The sequence below is a fragment of the Salarias fasciatus genome, chromosome 23 (assembly GCF_902148845.1).
Source record: "Salarias fasciatus chromosome 23, fSalaFa1.1, whole genome shotgun sequence".
Lineage (NCBI taxonomy): Eukaryota > Metazoa > Chordata > Actinopteri > Blenniiformes > Blenniidae > Salarias > Salarias fasciatus.
This window is the reverse complement of record NC_043766.1, coordinates 14339230-14358169: the sequence shown is the minus strand read 5'-3', so window position 1 is coordinate 14358169 and position 18940 is coordinate 14339230. Positions and strand designations below refer to the sequence as shown.

General features: G+C 42.6%; 2 protein-coding genes across 4 annotated transcripts in view; one reads left to right on the top strand and one right to left on the bottom strand.

Annotated features, from left to right (window-relative positions):
- The first annotated feature begins 9932 nt into the window (after positions 1-9932).
- Positions 9933-15695, top strand: LOC115382265 (interferon-induced protein 44-like). Of its 2 annotated transcripts, none has more exons than XM_030083965.1 (8): positions 9933-10306; positions 11348-11863; positions 12349-12397; positions 13280-13475; positions 13575-13727; positions 13818-13989; positions 14519-14619; positions 14702-15695. In XM_030083965.1, exons 2-8 carry the CDS (start codon positions 11395-11397, stop codon positions 14897-14899), a joined length of 1338 nt encoding a protein of 445 aa, XP_029939825.1. In that variant the 5' UTR covers positions 9933-10306; positions 11348-11394; the 3' UTR covers positions 14900-15695. The 2 variants fall into 2 exon arrangements, with proteins under 2 accessions (XP_029939825.1, XP_029939826.1); XM_030083966.1 differs by lacking the exon at positions 9933-10306 and adding an exon at positions 10534-10627.
- The window catches only part of rabgap1l (RAB GTPase activating protein 1-like), a 115470-nt gene continuing 112214 nt past the window's right edge, over positions 15685-18940 (bottom strand). For both annotated transcript variants that reach the window (XM_030083963.1, XM_030083964.1), the window contains one exon: positions 15685-18669. In XM_030083963.1, coding sequence (XP_029939823.1) covers positions 18514-18669 — 156 coding nt within the window. In that variant the 3' untranslated portion in view covers positions 15685-18513. The remainder of the gene's footprint in view (positions 18670-18940) is intronic.

Genomic DNA, 18940 nt, shown 5'->3' with positions numbered 1-18940 from the left:
GTCAGAGTGGTGTGAAATAATAGAGGACAAGTTTCTCTTCCGACATTGTTAAAAACTTTTTCAAAAGTCTCATGGTGTGGATGCTGTTAACCCTTAAAGCTAAAAGTCTTAAAATCCACATGAAACACTACAATGGTCACTACTGCCCAAAGAAAAGCCGGAGAGAGATAAAACCAATGGTCATGCGTTAGTCTCACAGAGATCTAAAAATGACCAATTGACACCGAAAACCAAAATCCAACAGGAAGTCCGTTATTTCCCTTTCAAAATAAAAGTCACATTTTTAATAAAGCGGTCGCTACTGCCTGTAGGAATGTCGTAGAGAGATCAAACCAATTGCTCATATGTTTGTCTTATCAAGATCTAAAAATCATCCATTGACATGCATTACCTAAATCCTACAGGAAGTCCGCTATTTCCCTTTCAAAGTAAAAATCACTTCTCATTTAAAAATTATCTGGTCCGAGACCGTTTGTCGTAGAGACGTCAAAGTAATGCGGCCTGATAGAGGAGAAGTTTCTCTACAAAAGATGTGAACAACTTTTTCAAAAGTCACACAATGTGGATTTTATCAGCCCTTCAAAATAAAAGTACCATTTTTCAAGAAATGGTCGCTACGGCCCACAGGAATGTCGTAGAGAGATAAAACCAATTGTTCACGCGTTCGTCTCGGTGAGATCTAAAAATCTCCCATTGACACCATTCACCTAAATCCAACAGGAAGTCCGCTATTTCGCCTTTCAAAGTAAAAATCACTCCTCATTTAAAAATTATCTCCTCCGAGACCGCTTGTTGTAGAGACATCAGAGTGGCGCCAAATAATAGAGGACAAGTTTCTCTTTCGACGATGTTCAAAACTTTTTCAAAAGTCTCACGGTGTGGATGCTGTTAACCCTTAAAGTTTGAAGTCTGAAAACGCACTTCAAACACTACAGTGAACACTGTGAAACGCACGAATGTCGCAGAGAAATAAAATTAACATGGATGAATTCGTCTCATCGAGATCTACAATTTACCCAGAGATATACCCATACCTAAATCTAACCTCTTGACCTACTTAAGCCATATATGGGCATAGCAGCTGGCCCCACTGATCTGGGACCTGCTGTAAAACATTCTGCATGTTGTACCTGCTTTCCACAGTAGATGGCGCACCGTGACCACAAATCACACATGACTGAAGCAACAGTGCCCCTGCAGCAGCAAGCCACTGAGGAAGCAACACTTGAAACACATTGGAATGGTCCAAACAGCTGTCACCCTGCAGAAATATCACCTGAAACACACCATACACCTGAAATCAGTCTTTAACAGGTAACAACAGGTAAGAACAGGTAATAACAGCTTCATAATTTCGGGGTAAACAGTATTAGTGGAAGCATGTACTTCGTTTCTAAAACTATAAGGTCAAAATTCCTTCAAAATAAAAGCCCGTTCACAACAGACAATGAGGTCAAGTCATGAAAATGGATGTTTATGGAGGAGCAAGATGGATATATTGGTGTCAGCTAAACTGGCGCACACATGACTATCAAAATAAAAGCCTCACAGCCCTTCAAAATAAAAGTCACTTTTTTTTAAAATGACATTTTTAACAAAGCAGCTTCCTAATTTCAGGTTAAACAGTATTAGTGGAAGCATGTACTACGTTTCCAAAATAGAAAGTCATAATTCCTTCAAAATAAAAGCCCATTTACAACATAATGAGGTGAAGTCATGTAAATGGATGTTTGTGAAGGAGCAATAGGATATATTGGTGTTTGCTAAAGTGGAGCACACATGACTATCAAAATAAAAGCCTCACACCCCTTCAAAATAAAAGTCACCTTTTTTGCAAAAAATGACATTTTTAACAAAGCAGCTTCATAATTTCGGTTTACACATTGTAAGTGGAAGCATGTACTACGTTTCCAAAATACAAGCCCAAAATTCCTTCAAAATAAAAGCTGATTTACAACAGAAAATGACGTCAAGTCATGAAAATGGTTGTTTATGGAGGAGCAAGGTTCCCAGTGACTTGGACTTCGGTCATCAAGGTACAAGGACGACCTCAGTCGGGCCACCTTGCCAGAGGGCGAGGTCCCGTCCAATGCCGCTTGCGGCTTTTAATTACAGGTGTTTTCTTTTTAAGTTTCATGTTTTTAGTTTTGCTCTTTGCGGAAGGTTAATGAGGCACAATGTGTGTTTGTTCTTTGCTTTCTGGTATTCTCCATTGACCCACTTAATCGCTTGAAATTAAAACTGAATACCTGTAAAGTAAATGTTATTGGATGATAACACTGAAAACGTAATTCTGAATCTTGATTTCCACTAATGACTTTCTGTACATGCTACAAACTGGAATCATTAAACATTTCTATTGTACAAGGCGTTGATGAATAAAAGCTCTCAGTGTGTGAACAAAGAAAAAAGCTGAATTTTATTAATGCAGTTCAAACAGTTACTGTACAGGAAACGTTGAAGTCAGACTGGCGGAGAAGCAGCCCCTCTCTTGTGTCTTGGACGCAAATAGAGGCTTTTGGCAGGTTCGATTGGCACCAGAGTCAGCACACTACACAACGTTCATAACCCCTTTCGGACGCTACGATTTCAATAGACTTCCTTTTGGAATAGCCTCAGCCCCAGAGCCCTTTCAGCGGAAAATGTCATTGATCTTAAACGGGTTGCCAGGAGTGGTTTGTCATATGGATGACATCCTCATTTGGGGACAGTACCAGCAAGAGCACAACACGAAACTTCACACTGTGCTAAACAAACTACAAGAGGCCAGTGTCACATTAAGCATGGAAAAATGTGAACTGAGCAAGCAAGAGGTAAAGTTCTTCGGACACGTTTTGTCTGCAGAGGGAGTCCAACCTGACCCGGACAAAATCAGAGCTGTCAAAGAGATGAAAGAGCTGTCAAACATCAGTGAAGTAGGCAGCTTTTTAGGGATGGTCAACCAGTTAGGTAAATTCATTCCTGGACTGGCTGAAAAAGACAAGCCCCTAAGAGACTTGCTGTCAAAGAAGAATCAGTGGGTTTGGAGTCATGCGCAACAAAAAGCATTTGATCAGCTGAAAAGTGAACTGATTTCAACACCTGTTCTCACACTCTATGACCCAAACAATGAACTGAAACTGTCAGCGGATGCCTCATCTTTTGGACTTGGAGCAGTCCTTTTTCAAAAAGAGGGTGAGCAGTGGAGACCTGTGGCATACGCGTCACGCTCTTTGACGGAGACAGGGCAGAGGTATGCACAGGTGGAGAAAGAGACGCTTGTATTAACGTGGGGATGCGAAAGATTTAAAGAGTCTCTCATCGGGAGACATTTCTCATAGGCTACGTTCAGACTGCAGGGCTTATAGTCAGGACCGAAAATTGAAAAAGCCCCTTAGAAAACAACATGGTAGGCATTTTTGAGGAAAAGCATTTTAAGCATTGTTTTTACATGATTTTTTAGTGCTGAATCCATTTCTGCCGGTTGCCCAGCTGTAAAAGTTACTGTTTAGTCATAATTATTGATTAATTAGTATAATGAATATATTAATCGCCCAAAGTTAGAAATTGCTATTAATTTCCTATTTGTTAATATTATACATATGATTGCTTGGTATCATTGTAAAGAGGACCTTCTAGCCTTTAATTTAAGCCCATATTTGCATTTTTTTGACAAACACAGAGGTCACATGAGCTCTTTAAACTATAAATTACACACATTTTCCCACAATTTTCGCATAAACTATATAGTTTATTTTATCCCTGTGGGATCAAGGGATATCACGGACCCAGAAGCCAACAATCTCAATACTAAATACAGGAAATGTATGATATTTCTTTGTGAGAGGCTATTGTGAGCCTTAAAATAGCAGTAACCGGCTCAGGCCCATTCACCTCCATTCATTCTTTGCACCAGTATTATGTAAACAAAAAAACCCACACCAATTGTTTAGATGTAATGATACTATTAGTAATATTAATGCAATGACAATCAAAGGCCAAGTAGACATTTTCCATCCTTGTAATCAGTAAAATTCACTGAAGATGGCAACTAATTACAAATATAAATAGTAATGATTAAATCAAAACGGCATTACAGGTTCTTTGTGATCATATTTTTTTTCCTTAAGTGCATTACATATTCATGCAAGCGTCACTTGACTTTCGGCACTGACAGGATGCAGTGCATGGGTTTGGCTTACAGTTGCACCGGGCTGTCTTCCATCCAGTTGTGCAGCCACAGGTCACTAGCTCCTCACAGCATCTGGAACTGCAGGCAACGACATGAGTTCAGGAACAAGCACGTTGTTCTCCATCTTCCATCCCATATTTTCAGGGGGTGGCAGCACCAGGTACTGCAAGTGGGCCTGTCACCAAGCCAAAGTCTGGAAGTGAACATGATGGATGTGAAATTTCAGAGCGTCTCTGGTGGGTGGCAGTCTCTCTATGGTCATGCCTTTAACAAACAGGCCCAAACGGACTTCATTGATGTTGTTTGTGTTGTTTGCATCATATAATTTACAGAAAAACATTTCTGCATCCATGACGGTGGAGTCAATAAGCTCAGGACCTTCACCAAGCCCCTTGAGTAGATGGCTGTGCTGTCTAAATACATTCTGGCAGGTCTTCTTCGTGTGTCCTGAAATGTATGATGTTGAGTCACTCCCACTGAGTGCATGGAAACCTGGAAGTGGCTCAAGAACCTCTTCATCCATCTGCAGCTTTTCTACAACTGCACGGATGGGGATGTACTTTCTGTCCTTTGCTGTCCCTGCTTTCATCCAGATTTGTTGGCATGGCATTCTGTGGAAGTAGGCGGTCAGCAGAATCAAGACATCGGAGTCTCTCTCACAGTTGGAGTTGAACTTCTCAGCATTGGGGTTGGAGTTTTTCCACATCTGTTATAGAAAGTTCCTTTATACGATCAATTGCTGGATGGTTGTCTCTATCACAAAGTTTGTGTCGTGCCTGTGCAGCACCTTTTATTGTGTTAAACCCCTGCTGTCCTCCTTTTGATAACTTTTCATTTTTTGTCTCCTGACAGATGAGACATTCTTCTAGAGCTAGAGAGTGGCCAGTCTCCTTCAGAGTGCCAGCAGCTCCATGATCACCCTGAAACAGAAATTATAGTGCTTATTTAGCCAGCTTGTTAATGTCTTCTTCTTCTTAGTGCTCCAGCGAGGGTCATGGTATCCCGTCCCGGTGCGTTGAGCTGACCAGATGAACTAGATTTTTCCAGTGCTGGCGGTCCTGTGCCAGCTGCTCTGCATCCTCCACAGCAGCTCCGTGTTGTTGGAGGTTGCCCGCAACAACGTCGAGCCATCGGGTGCAGGGTTTCCCTTGTGGTCGTCTCCAGCCTGAGGCCTCTGAGTCAAACTGGAGAATGGCTCGTGTCGGATGTTCTGGGAGTAGACGAAGGCCCATGGCCCAGCCAGCGGGTGCGGCTTTGTGCGACCAAGGAAGATGCTCGGGGCTGGCCTGTGCGGGCTCTAAGCAGAAACTCGCTGGGGCCACCTGATGTTCTCCATGGTTCTAAGAGCCCTGCTATCAAAGCCATCGATTCTGAGGCCAGACTGTCATTCAGGGGCCACGTTTCTGAGCCATATAGCAGGATGGAGAGGACAGCTAATTTGTAAATCCGGAGCTTCGTTGTGCGTGAGATGGTCTGGTACCGCCAGAGTGGTTTCCAGAGGGACTGCAGAGCAGGTGCTGCCAGGGCTCGTCTGCGGTCAGTCTCTGGTTGTAGATCCCCGCTGTCTGTCACCATGGACCCCAGATACACAAAGTTCTTGACAGGCTCTACATTGTCGCTCCCAATTTGCATGGGAGGTGGATTCACCTCGCTAGCTATCTTTAATCAATGGAATTCACTGATTTCAAATAACTTAGTTGATTTACATAAACACATTCATCAAATAAAAAACAAGTGTTAGTTACCTAAGATGGATACCAACAAAGTAATGAAAGCTGTCAGCATGCATGTTGGACTCTTGTCTGCAGTAACTCCCTAGTCGGGTTCCAGGCTCACAGTAATCCCCCAGATTGTAATAATATGGTGATGTTATACATTTTCTGAAACTCCATTGGCAAGTCAGTATTTCAGTATCTGTTTTTTGTGTCTCTGGTATTCCTAGGTACCACAGGGCTAAAACTAAGAAAATAATTTGGGCGGAATTTGTGAAAACAAATATGTTCTTTGTGGTTTGAGGAGCTTGAGTGACCAGCATGTGTGCCAGGAAGGTTGATAATTGGATTTAAATGAAAGCTAAAAATGTCCTCTTTAAAATAACACCAAACACAACATTATTGAACATTGGGAAGTGCCCTAACTATGAGCCTAAGCCAGGATAGGCAACGGTGTCTAACACCCAAATTACCATGGAAGGGGGATAACTAGGAGGAGGAAATATAGAAAATCAGGGGCCTTATTTGAAGGGCAACCAGTGGATTCTTGTTTGGGACACCTTGAACTTTCAAAAAATGCTGGTTGCCCACTTTTCCTCAAAAATGCCTACAGGGTCACATGATTCTGAATTTACAGCCCAGTCTATTAATGCTCAATTCGGAATTTTTTGTGAAATCAGATTTTTTGGCGAGTTCGTTCACATTTACAATAAAATGCGACTTGTATGTGATCTCCCGTCTGAACTTAAATAAAACCCAAAAGTGTACCGCATACGCAGAAGAGGACATAACGACGTCTTGCAGCGAGCGCTTCAGTGTTTGCGGAACCCACAACAGCATACAGAATCTGTAGCTTTTCAAGTGTTGATTAGTTATTTAAGAACTGATCAAACACCCATTTTCAAATTGAACATTGAGCAATCATTTCAGCGCAGCGCTTCTAATCAATTGCGCCGGGCTCCTTCTGTGTGTGTGTGTGTGTGTGTGTGTGTGTGTGTGTGTGTGTGTGTGTGTGTGTGTGTGTGTGTGTGTGTGTGTGTGTGAGAGAGAGAGAGAGAGAGAGAGAGAGCACACGTGAAGTCTCTGCAAAGAATACACTGCTTTTTTGCAGGTATTACGGTAATTACCCTGCTCACATGAGCAAACAACCCCTGCTTTCTAAGCTGCTATGCTAGCCAGTTCAAACAGAATGGTAAACATGAAGCTTCAGGCACATTCTCTGCCTCCAACCTGTCAGTCACCTTAATCACACAATTGTTCTCCACTCTCCCAGCCGCGGAGCACGGCCCACGGCTGCACAGCCGGTTGACGTGGGAAGTGGCTGGGTGCCAGGCGGCAGCCTGCATGCCGCAACTCCAAGAACAGCTGGTGTTGTGCCGAGTTCTGCATGCCTGCCGAGATCTGCATCCCCTGCTTAACAGCAGTTTAGGGGGGGATGCATTATTCGGCATGACACATTTTGTCTGTGCCGAGATTTGCATCCCCTGGTTTTCTGGGGCCAAATAAGTTCCACGTTTACATAATTCACATGGTTTGGTAAACGTGAAACTTTTTTGCCCCCCTCAAAAAAAAAAAAAAAAAAAAGAACAAAAAAAAGGACATGCAAATCTCGACAGAGATGAAGTGTGTCCTGCCGAACAATGCATCCCGCTCTTAATAAATGCTATGGACATTTTTAGATCAGACACAAAACACGTTACAGATTCGGGTCAAACAGAATGGTAAACATGAAGCTTCAGGCACATTCTCCGCCTCCAACCTGTCAGTCACCTTAATCACACAATTGTTCTCCACTCTCCCAGCCGCGGAGCACGGCCCACGGCTGCACAGCCGGTTGACGTGGGAAGTGGCTGGGTGCCAGGCGGCAGCCTGCATGCCGCAACTCCAAGAACGGCTGGTGTTGTGCCGAGTTCTGCATGCCTGCCGAGATCTGCATCCCCTGCTTAACAGCAGTTTAGGGGGGGATGCATTATTCGGCATGACACATTTTGTCTGTGCCGAGATTTGCATCCCCTGGTTTTCTGGGGCCAAATAAGTTCCACGTTTACATAATTCACATGGTTTGGTAAACGTGAAACTTATTTGTCCCCCTCAAAAAAAAAAAAAAAAAAAGAACAAAAAAAAGAGAAATACATATTGGCAGTCTAGGTGGTTACATTCTCAGTTGAAATGTGTGAGTAAAGTGACATATCAGAGCGAGTTTGACTGAGGATCGCTCCTCTTCACGGATATGCAGCTCAGAGCGGCCACGACTGGTCTAACTCGCTTGGTCACCGGGGTTCAGCCAGCTGCGGTCTCCTGAGTGAAGTGCCCCACCGACAGCTCAGCCGCAGCCGGCCAGCCGCCGGCCGTTCTCGGAGTGGCAGCATGCATTACGATTGGTCAGAGTTTTTACTGTCCTTTGGCCGCTACAGTTGTCAGATTTTTTCCACACCTTTTTCCGTCCACATAATGTATTGACTTCTCCCAGGGGGCAAGGAGCATTTCACTCAGTATGAATAAAAGTGCTTTTGGACAACATCGTCTACCCTAGCTTTAAAGGGACTTAAGGCAAGATTTGTGAAAAACTACACATGCATTTCCACTTTATTCAATGCTAATGGGTCGTGAAGCATTAAAAACCTAATATAACAGGCCAATCCGCGTATCTGTCTGCTGCCTTATCCAGGCTGTGTGCCAAATAATTTGTTGCTGTTCGGGGTCCGAATTTCCCGCGCAATCGTGGGGGTGTGACGTAAATTGACGCTGTATGCGCGTTGCCGAACAGGAAGAACATGGCCGCCGTGGACACGGACTCAAACACTGCTGGGATCAGGGGCGGGCAGTGTTGCCGACTTGGTGACTTTCTCACTAAATCTGGCAACTTTCCAAAGCCTCTTTTCAACTTTTTTTTTTGTCAAAAGTAACTAGCGACAAATTTAGCTGCTTTTTCTGGTGCTCTTTGTGACAGGACGTCTCCGCTGTCCTCAGCAAGCAGCGGGTGCTGTGTGAGCCCCTCCCCGTCCCAAAGCACTCACAGGCGGCCAGTCTCAGCAGCGCTCCCTGCCGAGTTGGGGCCGATTGGGTAAACGGCCCGGAGCTGCTCCACGGCGGCGACGGGAGAGCTCCAGCAGCCGCGGCCTGCTTCACGCGCCTCCGTGGTTATGCGGCGGGTCCCCGCGCGCTCCGCGGCCGGCACAGAGCGCGTCTCCGCCCGGGAGCGGAGATCCGGAGCTGCCGCGCCGCGGCTTGCTCCACGGAGGCGCGTGAAGCAGGCCGCGGCTTCCACGGGCCGAGTGGAGCTGCCCCACGGAGGCTGACGGGAGAGCTCCGGATCTCTGCTCCCGGGCGGAGACGCGCTCCGTGCCGGCCACGGAGCGCGCAGGGACCCGCCGCATAAACACGGAGGCGGAGAGGAGCTCCGCGACGGGTTTAAAAATGAATCGTTAGATTAATCAATGCATAGAAGAACTATTTCCTAGATTAATCGATTACAAAAGTAATCGTTTAACGCAGCCCTATTATCAGCGTTATCTCGTGAGTCAAAAACATAAATAAATAAAAACATGACCGAAGCCGGGCAGGCACGCGAATAAATATTGGATATGCGTTTGATTCATGGAGGGAACTTCAGCTGCATTTGGGAGTGAAAATAGATGCTTACAAAAATAACATAATATGCGCTGTGGTCCTGCAGTAATCCGCGACGTAGTAAACAGCATGAGCATCCCTGGTGCAGTGCTGTGAATATGGACATTCTGTAAAATGTTTGTGCGCGCTCCCGTGCTGCCTTGGCTGGTGGCTGCAGTTCCCCACAGCACCTATCGCGGCAGCACTGAGGTAAATTTTGAAAAGTTGCCTTAAGTCCCTTTAAATGTTCTGAAGTTCTACAAATGTGTCGCTTGTATACTGGTGCCTAAGAACACGACAGAGACCAGTTAGGGGGAGCGCGAGAGCAACAGTTGCATAGTCCTGCTCAAAACACCACTCCCAGCTGATCACTAGTCAGCTGCACACTCTATGGGAGGCAGAGAGAGAGCGAGAGAGAGAGCGAGAGAGAGAGCGAGAGAGAGAGGGAGAGAGAGAGGGAGAGCAAGGGAAAGAATCTCTTTACTGCCACAATTTCATCAGCATTGAGCTTCCTCAAAGTTAGAGCCAGACAGCACCCTACAATCACATTCTATATGAAAAATCATGAGGTGACCTTGTGTTTAGAGATCTACCTGTTTTAGGTTAATGCTGAGGGTCCCTGAAATTGTTTTTCGTAAAGGGATGAATAAGTGATGAAATTATAATCAGTTAACTTGACAGAATTTGCTGATCACAAGAGGTCCCTTGCCCTGCACTGCATCAGGATGGGAGGGAGGATCCTCACCTCATCCTGGATTTAAGTTTCGTTTCTGCTCCTCATTGCTTCTCTCCATTGCTGCAGCTCGAAGAGAAGGTAAGACAGAAAACGTGTGTTAATTTGAATCTGTTCTTTTCTGAATCAAGTCGTTCGGTGAAGTTTTACGAAGAGAAATTATTGAAAATAAATACATAAACGAGTGAAGATAAGAGGAACGTAAAGTGGGTTACAGTGAGTCATGCAGACCTGAAGGGAAATCGAAACTGTTCTCAGCCAGTAGGACTGACTTGTTTCGCTCTTATTAGATGTAATCGTTCATTATTTATTTTCTGTGTGTTTACTGAGACAGCAATATTTGGAAGCACTGTTTGTATTTACCTGTTTTATATCGCATGGAGACCAGCTGAGAGAATAAAGGTGAAATGACACGCTGAGACGCTGTAGAATGTGCCTGTAGAAACTTCAGTAACTTCAATAAAATATATTTAAACTGTGTAGGATTGACAACAGTTTACATCACAGCAACTTGAATTGGCTTAACCCGGAGGTGCTCCTTTGAAATTAGTCCAGTGAGTGTACAGTTGGTTTAATTTATCTTTAATGTGCGTAATTTGTCACTTTGGATTTCCTTAATTATTTTCCGGAAAAACAGTGCAAAGTGACTTCTGTCTTTTGAAAGCTAATATGGGAATCTATCAAATACTTTTGCACTAGGTCTATTGCAAATTTGTTATCATATCTCAAACATATGGCTGAAATAGGAATGAGTTCTGATTCCATGCACTGTGCATACACGCAGTGTATTTATTTACTCTTCAGTTGGCATCCATGCTAAATGTAAAGGGCGATTAATAGTGTATAAATCGCAAGCATTGTGCTAAAACATTTCTTAATCAACTTAGTAGATGTGAGAAGCACACACGCGCGCGCACGCACACACACACACACACACACACACACACACACACACACACACACACACACACACACAAACATCACTAGTCACTAATGCGTATTGTATGGCAAAAAATATGTAGCATTAGTTATTATTATTAAATTATTATTTATAATTCTGTTTTCCTGAAAACCCTGTATTTTTTTTTCTTGTCATGTCTTTGTTCTCTTCTTGTTCCTCAGGCTCAAACACCACTGACCATCACAGGTTTACAGATCAGCAGTCCACGATGAACCCACTGCTAACCAGACAGCAACAGAGAACAATCTGCTCGGACATAGGAAATGTGAAGCTGAAGCTGTTGTATAAGGCCAGCATCCATGGCTTCACTGTTGCAGTCTTCCACCAGAGATGCGACAACCACTCTCCGACTCTGTCTGTGGGCTACAATAGCTCTGGTCATGTGTTTGGAGGCTACACAGTTCAATCATTCAATCAGTCTGGACAGTACATGCATGATAACACAGCATTTCTGTTCTCCTTCAATGGAAAGTTCTGCAAATATCCAGTCGTTACTCCTGCATATGCAGTGAGAATGGTTTCTAACAGTGGTCCATATTTTGGAGAGGCGCTGGCTCTCATCAGTGGGAATCAAAAAGTAGTTTACAGTGCTCCAGGAAATTATTACAACTTCAACGCTGAGGAAATGCATGGTAACAATCTCAACCTGACAGAGTGTGAAGTCTACCAAGTGGAGGGTAAGTTCATCTAAGTGAACAAAGTTCAATTTGTATTGTTGAAAATAAATCCTCTGCTCACCATGCATGTAGCATCACAGTGATTCACAGGATGAGGTGTTGCAAATATATGATTTATTACTTAGAATCTCATTATTTCAAGCCTGGTAGAATTTCCAACCATGCAGCTACTGTGAGAAGCAATTCGAATAGGAATGTCTCTCCATTGAGTCAGTGAAGGAAAGTATTGAAGTAACTGAAAATAGGTTTAAATTAAGATTTTATTAAAACTTAAATTTAACTTACTTCAATGTCAAGGGACATTTGGTCACCATTCATTAGAGCTATAGGGCTATTGGTGACTTGTTTCGATAATTCTCTGCAAAATTCATTTGAAAATATAACTCATAGCAATTCTTTATAGGAATAAAGGATTTATTATCAGTGGTAAATGGGGGTCCTTGTTTTGTTTACGTTCACTAACAATGCTGTTTGCTCTTCAACAGAATCTGCAGAACTGGAGAAGCCATGGAGGACTATCGTCTGGGAATCTGAGTAAGATGACGAGAGCTACTTTCTCATGCATGATGATTTTAAACTTTTTTTTTAAGCAACCATCCTCAAAAGTTACAAAGAAATGTTTGGTTGGCATGCTGCTAGGTTGAAGGTTTAATTTGAAGGTTGATGTGGAATATATCAATCTGGTTCCTTCAGCCACCTGCTGAAGAGTTTTTTTTTGTTGGTTTTTATATTGTAGAGAAAGTAAAGTAATCACCTATCACATATGTTTAGGACTCTCTTTAGAAGGACCAGCTCAGATAGGATGAATGATAAACCAACTACCCAGAAACAGTGAAACAAAGGAGGTGGCAGGTGCATTACTCGCTCTCCACTGAAGAACCTGCACAGTGAGATGATCTTATTTTCTTGTCCCAATTTATGAATATGTTAATAACATAAATGGAATATTTTCTGATGGTTTATGTAGTAGAATAAAATATGAACATCTGATGATTTTATATTTGAAATAAAGCTGCATTTGCAATTTCAATAAAATTAAGGAACTGTGAATGTGAAATTGCTAATCTGTTTACAGGCTTCAAGACTCAATTCTGCAGAACTTCAGAGTTTTTGTGAATTATTTTGTTTCTTATTGACATGTTAAAGGTCTGTGTTTGGCCAGTGAAGGGTAAACTTGTATACTAATCCCTTCATTGTTGCATTATTCTTGTACATTAATCCCCTCATTTGTGCATTATTTTGTTATTCACTGAAACACTTTGTGTAGTTTGTCACAGTTCACTTGCAGTGGTCAGTTTTCAGCTGCTCTCTTTCTGAACGTAATTAATTAAAATGCTCATCACAGATATCACCACTGTGAAAACATTCTCTCGAGATTCAAAAATGTTAAAGTGTCTTTATTCTTTGTTTCTACAGGAAACGGAAAGAGCTGATGGAGGGCATTAAAGCTTACAAACCTCTGATCAGCTCCGTTTCCCAGGTTCGGGTTTTGCTCGTGGGACCAGTTGGAGCTGGAAAGTCCAGTTTCTTCAACTCGATCAACTCCGTATTCAAAGGCCATGTCACCAGCCAGGCCATAGCTGGCTGCGCAGCCACCAGCCTCACCACTCAGGTGAGTGTCTGAGAACTCACGATTTTCATCTCTGGTTGCTGATAAAAAAAAATCCTCTTTTTTTTTTATGACCTGACGGCATCACTGTGTACCCGACAGTTTCGCTCGTATTCTGTAAAAGCTCACCGTGATGGAAAGCCTCTGCCGATCATCCTGTGTGACACCATGGGACTGGAGGACGCGAAGGGTGCCGGTCTCGACATAGACGACATCATGAGCATTGTTAAAGGGCATCTGCCAAACTTTTATCAGGTACTGCATTTGTTCCATTAAAAATTTAGTTGAATATCTGAAAATATTTCTTTAAATGACTCAAACTTTCTCTTTAAACATGTGACTCAGTTCAACCCCACAACTCCCATGAGTTCAGAGGCGAGCAACTACCGCAAGTCCCCGGAGCTCAAAGACAAGATCCACTGCGTGGTGTATGTCATTGATGCCTCTAAGATCTCCATTATGTCCACAAACCTGGAGGAGAAGCTGGATGTGATCCGCAGGAAGGTCAACCTCCTTGGTCAGTAGAAATGAGTCCAAATTCACTGTATTTATTCTTTAGCATGGGTGTGTTCTATCTGACTTTTAGCAGTCAGTGAGGGAAGTACAGCATATTTCCCTCTTGGGTTTCTCACATTGACATTTGAAAATGGCCATCAGGAGACTTAACATACACAACTGAACATGGAAAATATCTGAGAAGTGGTGGGAAGTTGCACTGCCTGCATCAGTGCATGGATCGGTTTCCAGCAATATTATTCACCCAATGAACAAGTTGTTATCTGGACTGAGAAATGCAATCACGGCACATTTAAAATCCCCGTACACACAAGAACATGCAAACTCCAAACAAAAATCCATTGGTCTGGAATCAAGCTGTGATGGAGAGCGCTGTCCTCTGCTGTGCAGCTCCCTTTATGATGTCTTCACTGATCAGATTTGCTAAAGGGACATTCAGAACAGCTACACACTCATGAATCCATATTTTCACAGTCCATGCGAAAGTCACCAGAAATACAGATGTGCTTATTGATGTCTTATATTTGCAGGGATTCCTCAGCTGATTCTACTCACTCAAGTGGATGAAGCCTGTCCTTTGGTGAAAGAGGACGTGAGAAACATTTACAAGAGTGGCTACATCAAGGATTTGGTGAGGAGACTGAACAGCTAACCTTAAATTTTGGATTTAAACAAAACTGAAATCTGCCCTCATCTCACTTTTTGTGATCCAGATTCAAGATATCAGCTCTCGACTTGGCGTGCCCATGTCCTGTATCGTCCCTGTGAAGAACTACAGTGAAGAGTTGGAGTTGGATGTAAACTGCGACATCCTGCTGCTCAGTGCCGTTATTCAGATGCTTCGCTTTGCTGATGACTACTTTGATGAAGTCGGTGACCGGTTGAGCAGCCTTCAAACCAAAGTAGAGTAGGCAGAGTTCCGCAGTAAATATGAGGGAAAGAAGGATCCTCACAGGAGATCTCTCTCATCTCTGCTGTGCTGTGTTGTCAGTGTTGTGCTGCGACGGCTACAATAATCATACACAAACATTTTAAGCTTAGCTCTTAATGCTGGAAGATGCAACGTCTTCAAATTACTTCTGGAAGTTAAAAATGGAGGAGCAAAAGCTATGCTCAAATATTTAGACAATGTTTACACTTGTAGTCCGATTGCCTGATACAGAACATAACTGAAAATACTACTTTTGGTTAAGTTTTTATGATGCTGTTATTTTGTTATTATGATTATTAAAAACACTTTGGGAAGTAACAAGGTACTTTACTCCACAAAGCATCACTATCATTTAAAGTGGTGGGGGGTAATTTCTTCATTTTTTGACAGTAGTGTGGTTTGCAGTGACTCTTCCTGACTGTTAGCAGGTGCAGCGCTCAGACCAAATTTATATTCATTACAGGTGTTTTCTTTTTCAGTTTCATGTTTTTATTTTTGCTCTTTGCGGAAGGTTAATGAGGCACAAGGTGTTAATAGAAAGTATTGTTTTATCTGTTTGTTCTTTGCTTTCTGGTATTCTCCATTGACCCACTTAATCGCTTGAAATTAAGACTGAATACCTGTAAAGTAAATGTTATTGGATGATAACACTGAAAACGTAATTCGGAATCTTGATTTCTACCAGTGACTTTCTGTACATGCTACAAACTGGAACCATTAAACATTTGTATTGTACAAGATGTCGATGAATAAAAGCTCTCAGTGTGTGAACAAAGAGAAAAGCTGAATTTTATTAATGCAGCTCAAACAGTTACTGTACAGGAAACAGTGTTGAAGTCAGACTGGCGGAGAAGCAGCCCCTCTCTGTGTTACTGGACGGGTGTGACAGCAAACTGTAAACTACACAACACATAACGCCTGTAATCGGACTCAACGACTGCTTTTAAAACAAATTAGATTTGAGTTTCAGTGGATTATAAACTGGCAGCTGTTTTCTCACCAACAATAATCATCAATTACAAAATACCTTTTAAACAAACAGCTTTCAAATAGTGTTTTAAATGTCAACATTGTGTTAGTGCACGTAATAGACAGGGTGCTCTTTCGAACCTGTCTGCAGTGACCATCGTACTTGCTTCATAATTCTTCTTCTCTCAGACTGACCAATATGAATAATAACCAACAGTCAAACAGGGATACGGCCAGAAGATGCAGAGACACTGCTCCTTTCTGTTGGATCTATGAAGTTTCTCCAGTTCTTGACGTCTTTACTGGTGAGCTCCAGGAGGAAATGTGTGACATGCTGAAAAATATTCAGCAGATGTGTCGGGTATTGGGGCCATTCGTGGGCTCTGCGGAGGGGGAGTAGGAGGGGTAGGAGGAGTAGGAGGAGGGTCTTATGGCACAGCTGAAGCTCTCTGACAGTTCAGGTTGATATCTGTCCTCTCAGCCGACAGCTTCAGTCATCAACAGAAAAGGCAGCCGTGTGAAGAGGAAACATCTCAACTCTAGCAGGAGTTACAGCGCAGAACACTTTCTCTCTCACTCTCTTTCTCTCTCACACAAACACACACACAGACGACAGGTTCGAGTCCAAAGGCTAACTTGAGTGTCAGCCAGCACGAGGGAGGAAGTGGTTCCGTGCTGCATCCATCTGCCTGTTAGCACAGGGCTAACGTGCTCATGCTACAGCAACACAGAAACCCTTTATAGGCTGAACAAATCAACCTTAACTGCAACGAGCAGTATCTACCAAGTACAAAAAAATATGCACAATGTTAGCAAACCTTTTTTTCTTTTCTTATAAAATAAAACACCGCCTAATCCATTGAGAGTTTTTTTTTTAATCTTCAGTACAGTTTCCTGCTCATCTTACTTAAATATTTTTGTTTTTGAGGGCAAGCCCGTGCAACAACTGGGGACTGATAACTTCTCAAACCGATGTGAACATGAAGTTACAGTGAATATTACCAGTATGATTCAGAAGTTTGAATATCATGTTATCAAATTAGAGCTGCTTAATGTGACACAGGTGGTTAAAAAAAGACGATTTTTAGACAAAAAGGGAAAGTGGGTTTTGGCACAGTCCTTCAAATGGCTTTAAGACTGTTTGGCAATTATGGAACAATCCTGAAGCTCAATGAAATGATTAATGTTTAAATTGGGACAAAAAAATTACATTTACTTCATGGCCTCTGCTGTCTTATAAAGTGCAATTGTCAACTTGAATGTGCTGAGTCAACATGTTTTGCGGATGTGGGTGTTGCTGTGCCCTGCATAATTTCACATGATGGAGATGCGTGCACTCCATTTTCTCTGTGTTCATTTTTATTCAACTCGGCGGAAGAATCAACAATTTACAATGGCCTTTCTTTCAGAGCGGAAAAACCCACTAATGGTATTTTTCAATGAAACATCTGCGACTAAAACAAGGAGTTCAATACAAACAAATCTACTAAGAAACTAATAAAAGTTTAAAAGAAGCTTTTTTTATAACTTGAATATATTAAAACATGTTGAGTCTTGAAATGCTCATGAGGACAGGCGTTATATTATTTGTAAGTGGTTGATATAAAATTAAGCATATCAAAAATCAAAATAAATGGAAGAGACACAGATAACTAGCACAGCTGTGCTTGGGTCTTTTCTGATCAAAGATAAACAGATCAATGGATGTATGATCAATCATCATGAGCAGGAAACGGGATTTGAACAACAGGTCACTGCGGGCCGTCACTTTGGCTTCTCAGCTTTTGGACTCGACCTCATCGATAACACACTGTGCTTCGGGCGCCTTCGACGGAGGCGACATTAACTTTCCAAACAGTAGAAAAAACTTTTACGAACTCTTCCTTGTGTTTTTTTTTCCATTTGCTTAAAGAACTATACAAGGTTATTTAATTAAAAAAACAAAACAAAAATTGGTATATATAATATGACATTATTGTTTACATTATATTACTATAAAGAAATACAACTTTTAATTTAAAATTGTGTGCCATATTCCTTTTTCAGGTTGTCTGGAATCACCAGCAATGTAGAGGGTTTGTGTAGTTTGCTAAATTTCCAAAACAGCAAAGATATGTTACCATTGTCAGGTAGTTTTGCCACTTTCATTAAGAAAGACAACGTCCTAATTGTCAGACTGAGTGCAGGCTCACCGTTAAATCAGGAAACAAAATGACACACTGATAACTGTTTGGATATCTCTGCAGTGGCAACAGTTATCCACATGAGGGAGGTATTTGGCCCATGAGACAAATTCAGTCAGGTATGTTGAGTGAGCTGCGACTGCCGAACTTCACATGAGGCCTCAGCGAAGCTTCGCCCTCACCTGACTCATCATCTGTGAAGCAGCAAGGGCTAAGGTAAGTTCACTCAAAGCCAGGCGGCCATTTCTCCTCATCATCTTTTCAGCTTGTTTGAAGTTCGTGAAGCCTGTGAGCTTTGCTGTCTCACCTGTTGGAAAAACAAGATCACATTTCTCCGCCACTTGCTTGTTCAGCTCGTGTTTCTCATGCATGCACCCTGCAGGGGAAACATAAAGAGTGGCGGGGGGCGGGGGAAGGGGCGGGGCAGGGCGGGGGGAATCGTCTAGGCGGGCCCATCCTTCGGAGAGGACGGGGTCTGTGATGATGAGCTGGAGGACGAGGACGCAGAGCTCTTCAGAGAACCCAGAGTCTTGCTGAGCCAGGAGTTCTTGGCGGCCTGGATCTCGTTCATCAGGACTCCTCGCTGATGCTCCAGCTCCTGCAGAGAAACAAGGCCGGCAGGCCGCCACCATGAGGACGAATGAAGAGGAGGTGAGCTTTTCTCAGCACTTTCCATGGTGTCCAAGCTGATACAACTGAATATGCTTAACAGACAAACTAAGTAATAACTTAACACAGTAAATCCAAGACAATAAAAAAAGGTTTTAGAAATCATTATTCAAATTCAATTAAATATATTACAGAAATATATTGAACAGTACCAATAAATTTAAAAACAAATATTTAAAGATACTTGACCAAGCAGCTGT